The sequence below is a fragment of the Euphorbia lathyris genome, chromosome 4 (genome assembly GCF_963576675.1).
Source record: "Euphorbia lathyris chromosome 4, ddEupLath1.1, whole genome shotgun sequence".
Classification (NCBI taxonomy): Eukaryota; Viridiplantae; Streptophyta; class Magnoliopsida; order Malpighiales; family Euphorbiaceae; genus Euphorbia; species Euphorbia lathyris.
Window position 1 is genome coordinate 27,816,450 of NC_088913.1, and position 7,559 is coordinate 27,824,008.

General features: G+C 36.1%; 1 protein-coding gene across 1 annotated transcript; it reads right to left on the reverse strand.

Moving 5' to 3' along the window:
- Positions 1-304: 304 nt before the first annotated feature.
- LOC136227366 (uncharacterized) lies at positions 305-3,173 on the reverse strand. The gene is made up of 5 exons (XM_066016007.1): positions 3,032-3,173; positions 1,905-1,964; positions 1,698-1,781; positions 1,370-1,533; positions 305-593 (listed from the first exon to the last, which is right to left on the reverse strand). Exons 1-5 carry the CDS (start codon positions 3,048-3,050, stop codon positions 501-503), a joined length of 420 nt encoding a protein of 139 aa, XP_065872079.1. The 5' UTR covers positions 3,051-3,173; the 3' UTR covers positions 305-500.
- Positions 3,174-7,559: the final 4,386 nt, after the last annotated feature.

A 7,559-nucleotide genomic window follows, 5' to 3' on the forward strand; every position in this document is an offset into this window, starting at 1 on the left:
TATACGAGCAACAAATAACAAGTGACAAGAGGTGAAAGCAACAAATACAAGGTATGCATGACCGAAACGTGTTTCAGACACAGCCCTTGATTTAGCTCATATATTATTTTATTGAATCCAAAATATTTAATAGAAATATAAATATTAATTTGAGAATGTGAGTATAGGAATCCTCCACCTGTTTGCAACCCTACTTGACAAGAATAGCATAATCCTGACAATTACTTAGATTCATCCAAACTTGAAGAGAAAGGCATAAAATTCCCCAAATTAGTTCTCAAATTGATCCAAACCTAAACAGAAATGCATAAAATTCCCCAAATTAGTTCATTAAACTTTGAAGTTGATGTTCAGAAGTTCCACTCCAACAAATTATTGACATAAACCAAACCATAAAACGGAGGAAATGCTTCGTCATCGTAAACATATCAAAATAAGAGACAAGGACTAAAGTTTATCATGAACATTCAATTGCATTGCATAAAAATTAAAATGATTGCTTAGGCATTCAACATGGTGTTCCTCCTGCACTCGCTCAACATGTCCATGTAGAATTGACATTTGCTGATGTCACTACCGAAGTTGCTAACACACTGCAATCAAACAAGTAATAACATAACGTCATTGCCAATTTAATAACACAACAATAATAAACACATTTTGAGCATTTTGTTCAAGGTGTAGTTGAGACCCAGTTAAAAGGCTCTGACGGAGGCTGTCCTCAGGCATGCCTCCTTAACATCAAGGGTTTTGATTAGGGTTTTTTTACCGTTTCAATTAAAATTAATGGTTGATAAATCCCATCCACTTACACCTATTAGACCGTCAATCCAATCCAAGTAAAATAAGAATAAGAAGAAACGTAAACAGAATGAAGGCTAAGAGACATAGAAGAATCCTTCTGCACTGTACAGAAGAATTCAGCAGAGAGACAGACATCTGCTGCAGTTCGGTCAAGTATATGTCTACATAAACTTAACTTAGTGTTTTTGAGGTTTAATATTATGCTTTAATGAGGTTTTGTCTTATTTGTGGTTACAAGTGTGTTTTAGTTAACTTATGCTTTAACTAGTAAAAGAATATTAAGACTAAGCAGATAAATATCGAGAATAAATAAAATCTACAACTCAAAAAGTTAGGAAGGACTACTGGGAATCTGTTTCAAGCAACTCCAAATAACTCATTATGGTTCAAACCTAAATAATCATTGCCCAAAATAGAGCAATTGGCATAATGATAATTGGAAGTTTCAAATTTACTCCGCTTTTCGAGACTAAGCAGACTAATTTTGCTCTCTTTATGTTAGATAAACTCAAAACCAGAAAACTGGTACTTAAACACAGTCAAATGAATAAGAACATTTGCTTACATCTTGGAATGCCTTTGAGTGAACATTGCAAGCATCAGCACCTCCAGCAGCAGCTGCTGGGGAAGCAGCCTCAGAGGAAACAGTTTCATGTTGAATTGTGCGAGGACCCATCACAGAATCTACAGCTCTGTGTGCAACAGCACTTCCAGTGCCAAAAGCCAAACCTGTGGAAATATATGAAAACGTAAGAAAGATGGTCTGAATATCTTTTTACATTCAAATTAACAATGAAGTACCAAAACCAACACCAAAGTGTGCAGTTAATTCATTTAGCAAACAAAAAATTTGAGTAATCAGTCCTGAGAAAAGCCATTGTCTCTTAACATACCCTGAGCTATGGTTGAACCAATGCCTCCGAGCAATGATCCACCACCGCTGCTCTGGACGTGAGCTGGAGGGGGTGCATGATTAACTGCATTGGCAAACACAAGAAGAGCATCAGAAAAATGTTCATATTTTAGATATATGTGCTACATTTATCGAAACAAGGTAGATATACAATATAGTAATGAATGATTATGCAAGGAAATGGTACCTTTCTGAGGTGGTGGGCTGCGTGGTGCAGAACGAGCAGCTGGGCGTGGGGCAGATCTTCCTGGAATAGAGAAGTTAGGTAACATTCATCATTGACCCAGAAAATGGAAAAGAAAAGTAAAAAAAATAGCATATAAGACAGCATAGACACATAACTCAAGAGGTTAATTTTGCCACGACAGTTACCAATTATCACAAAAATAAAGCTTGATTAAACAGTATAATGCAAAATACTAGACCACTGAGCAAGAAAATATAAGTATAAAACAGTAGATGGTCTGAATAAATGAAGGGCTTAAGCAGGTCATTGTGACTTGCAGCTGGACCCTGAATGACCATGGCTTATTAAATCTAAGACTTGTATTTGGCCATTCAAGTCCAGGTGAGTACTAGTACTATTGTTGTGACTTGATACAAAAAAAATTCTGAAAAATCTCACCAAGGGCAACACAACTGCACCATCTAATGTGATATTTCTATTCATTTGCAACCACAAGAATGAAGAAACACTAGACTCAATCTGATTCCATACCAAATACCATGTCTCAGAATCATGCTTGTTTAAAGCAAACTCAAGGTAACGATCTATATACCAATTTGTTATACAAAACACAAACCAATATACAATAATCGAACTCATAATTTCCACTGCCCTTTTAGGTTAAGAAAAATAAGAAAGTTAATCTCATATTCACAGAAACACGAAACCTAATTGAAGCAAAAACAAATAAAAGGCAACAAACACCGAATACAAATCATCCATAACCCCTAATATTTAGATGCATAGAATTTAAAAAAAAAAAAATTAACAAAGCTACACATCCGAAGCAACATGCTTTTAGATTCAATGTTAACTCTGAGCAGGAATTTATAATCAAACATAGCCTATATTCATATAAGAAGAAAAAACCACAAACACCCCCCAAACAATCAGATCAGCTGTCCCTTTCCTACAATTTCAACAAAACCTCAAAACACAAATAAAGCTGAACCCAGATGTAATTTTTCGGTCAATCTCAAATTTCTCGATCTAAACAAAATAGAACAAGAAGCAAGAAAACAAGGAACATAATAGACACGGTTAAATGCATAGAACCCTGTAAAGGCTAGAGATTCAGAGATTCTGACCTCCGGAACGGCGAGCCATGGTAGATAGTTTATGAAAGTGGCGGCGAAAAGAGGAGATTGAAAATTTGATGAGAGAGAGAAAGAGACTTGTGCGGTTTGATGAATTCCCAAAACCCTGAGGAACAGTTGGTTTTAAGGCAAAGGCCCATCATACATTTAGTAAGATGGTACACGTGTAGGTAAACTATTGGTTTTGAATTGGTCGAAGCTATTTTGCTTCTTCTAAGGAGGTTTCTAGATACATATGTATCTTTTTTTATTATATACAATTTATTTCATTTTCAATAAATAGCAATGTTATCAGGCTCGGACCGGCTGGTCCGATCAGTCGAACCGAAAACCGGCAAGGAAACCGATCCGAGCCTGCCCGGGTTTTAAAATCTTCAAAAAAACTGATGAGACCTGGGACCCGGCGGTCCGGCCGGGAACCGGGATGACCCCGGGTCTCTATATTTAGGCGGAAGAAAAAATTTGGGCGGGACAAACGTTCAACCTTCGCGATCAAAGGTTAATCTTAGCAATTCTACAAAATAGACAAATGCAAGACGATGGGTGGCTTTGGGGCCCTGAAACGAGAGGAGTTTACTCGGTGAGAAGCGGGTATAGAGTAAGTATCAACATGATTGGAAATGGGAGTCAGGCGGAAGAAGGCGTCTGGAATCACCTATGGTCGATGGATGTAGCTCCTAAAATAAAAAATTGTATTTGGAGGATGTTTTCTCAAGTGTTACCAACAATGCACAATTTAGCAATGAGACACAATAGCTTACCGAATATATGCCCAATTTGCGATTCAGAGGATGAAAGGGAGCAGCACCTTTTTGTGGAATGCGAGTTCACGAGGCAAATGTGGTCACAGCTGTATGGAGACGGAAGAATGGCACAAATTGATGATTTTTTGAGCTGGTTCAAAGTTTTTCTGTCGAATAACAGCAGTGAGGCAATTCAAGAATTAGCAGTGAGTGTTTGGGTGATATGGAAACATAGAAATGCGGTAGTTTGGAATCAGAAAAGAAGCAACGCCGGGAGCCTAGTAATACAGATACGGAATGAGGTAAGAGATTGGAAGATGGCGAAGGAAGCGCGGAATGTACAACAGCAGCACATATCTGCAGCACCAGAACATTGGATTCGTCCAAGTGAAGGGGCTCAGGCCTGCAATGTAGACGCAGGGATTTTTGAGGAGGCGGGATACAGCTCTATGGGTTTTATTGTACGTGATTCAAATGGAAATTGTAAATACGCGTTTCATGGAGCGTTGGAAGGTTTGTACGAACCGATTGTGGCGGAAGCCATAGCTCTGAAGGAGGTGCTATCATGGATTAAAGCTCAAACCATCAGAAACATTGACATTCGAACGGACTGTCTCTCTATTGTTCAAGCACTACAGCGTCAACAGGCACATAATTATTATCTTTCAGACATTCTCTCAATTTGTTCTGATTTACTACAAGAGCTAGATTCAGTATCAGTCTCTTTTGTCAAACGTTCAGCAAACATAGCAGCCCATAATCTAGCACGGGCGGTTGTGTCGGAGTCTGTTCGTGGGGAGTGGACATGTCCACCTCCTTTCCTATTTGATGTTCTTTTAGCCGATTTGGCTCATTAATTCAATTGATTCTTTATTCAAAAAAAAAAAACTTTGGGCGGGGTTTTGGGCGGGCTGTTGTTTTAATTTTGGGCAGGCTGTGACTGTTTTTTTAATTTTAGGCGGAAAAATTTTTTGGTGTTGGGTGGGAAAAAAAAATAAAATGGAGCTTTGAAAAAATTAAATAAAGTGAAAAAAACGAGCAAAAGTGGCCAAGTAAAGGGACCTTATTACGATGCGGCATTCGAGTCACCCACATCGTGCGGGTGCGCCCCTAACCCGACAGTTAATTGATTGCACCCCCTGCGCGTGAGAGAGCATTTTCCCTAGTAATTAGTTAAAGGCTTGTAAACATCATTTATTTATAAACTAGTGAAGTTTCTCCTTTCTTTCCTATGTGGGATGTGAATGCTTAATTTCCTTTTATCTTGTTCCAAACCATTTTAAGTCGTTCACTTTGAGCATCAATTTCTCATTCATCACTTATCTGTTTTGAGTTTATAATATATTTTTAAAAAGATCTCATGACATAGAATACGTTGATATATTTCAATTTATTCTGAACTTAATTTATTCGTCATATATTTAAGACTCAAATTAACAAAAAATAACAAACCAAATGTTGTTTATAATTTGTTTTGGATATATATAATGTATAAAAATAATTTTAAATTATATATATTTAATATATATAAATATTATTTATTTATTTATTACGTCATCTGGTTCGACCAATCCGAACCATCCGGTCCGACCAAGTGACCCGTGATCCAGTTATCAATCTTATTTGATGTCCGGTCCGGTTCTGATAACATTGATAAATAGTAAATGAAAGGTAAGAAATGGATATTCGGTGATGAAGCTTCAAGGGATATTCTCGTGATGGATCAAGCCCAGCGCTAAATACAGAACTGCTCGGTTATGGCCAATTTAACACTAAGCCGAGCGGATTAATTTTACATTAAGGAGAAGAATTTAAAAAAATCAACGGTATAAAAAGTATTAGTTTCTAATAATTCCAATAAAATATAGAACCAATAATTAGTTTTTATTAATAGAAGGTAACCAACTACTAATAACTTTAGAACTAGGTGGCAATAATATCTTTCGAGATTTCATATGCTGAAAATTTTACAAAATTATTCCAGGTTCAATATTTACGAAAATTCTTTTCTCAATATAACTCGTCAAACAATCTCCAAGCAGATTATCTTTCATTCGGTTGCGTAAATCGGTCTTGATAATGTTCATTGTAGAAAAACATTTTTCAACTGTAGTTGTTGAAACAGGTAAAACCAATGCTAACTTGATAAGTTGATACACCAAACGATAAGTTGTGTGATATTTATATTTTACCATCTTCTTTGCAAGCTCACTAATATCATGAAGACTATAGAATGATCATTCAATCTCACATCAGTAATGTAGTTTTTAAGCCATGGTGAAGATCAATCAACTCAAAGGAATAAAAATCTTGTGAATACAACCCAGCAAGATGTAGTAATCTTTCATGATCAAAATTAGCAAAAGAATTTGAAGGATCAAGATATGTTATGCACATAAGTAGCTCTAAACTTGGGGTAAATTACATACGTGGTATACAACTTTTACCCCAAATCACACTTTGGTGTACAACCAAAATTTTGTCACACTAAACCGTACGAACTCTAGGTGACCTCCCACTAAAGTGTACATTCGGTTTTTGTGACCGATCAATGCTGGTCAACTATGCCACATCAACATTTTTCATTGTGGAATTAAAAAAGTGGGACCCACTCTTTATAGAATGACCAATATAACCTTATTCCTTATAAATTTACTAAAATACCCTAATCTTCTCCTTTCAATCCCTCTCTCCCATTTCTCTCTCCATGTCTTCTCTCTCACTCCTTTCTCTACCATTTCTCTCTCACTTCTCTCTCTCTACAAACCTAAAATTAACCCTAATCCCTCCGTAATAGGATTTTATACTAGGAGCCGGGTATTCCAACTCAGAAAAACACCTTTCATACATTATCTGACATCTGTCCATTTCAATTTTATTACTATTTAAAAATGATGTTTTAATAGCACAAAATATGTTAAAGATTTTATTTGCAGTCGTGTTACAAACTCTCAAGAGAAGATGAACTATGAGATTTGAATTTTGAAATTTTAGTTTTTAGTGCTGGATTTTGAATGTTTGTTGTCGTGTTTTCTCAACTTCACATCTAATTTTACAGCACTATTTTTTTCCTTCTCCTTCCAATTGATATCAGGTAGCGCCAGTTTAGAGGTAATTATTCTCTCTTCCGGTGATTCCCTCCCTCGTGCTTTTTTTTCTGTTGAAGAAACATTAGATCCATTAAAAATTAAAAAGAATTATTTAAATCAATGAAGAGGATGCCCAAATTTTCAGTTAGAGGGAGAGAGGATTTAGAGAGAGAAAGAAAAAGAGTGAGAGAGAGAGAGCTACTAGAAATCTAATAGAGAAATATGAGAGAGATGAGTTAGAGGGAGAAAAGATTTAGAGAGAGAAAGGAAAAGAGTGACAGAGAGGTGTTCCAAGGAAGGAGATGGGGATATTTTAGTAATTTCATAATAAATGATCAATTTTTGACTTTCTAAAGTGGTCAAATTATTGACATGGCAACATTGACTTGCATTGACCGGTCACAAAGACCGGTTATACACTTTAGTGGGAGGTGAAGTTCGTACGGTTTAGTGTGACAAAATTTTGGTTGTACACCAAAGTGTGATTTGGGGTAAAGGTTGTATACCACGTATGTAATTTACCCTCTAAACTTGTCTTGGTGAAACATTTATCTAATGCTCCAGAAATATCATCAATACCCTACGAATAAAATAGTTCATGAAATGATTAAATATGCCATTTCTATTATTTCATTATTTAAAATGAAGAGAAATCGAATAACTTCATAAAAGTTTTCGCATGAAAAT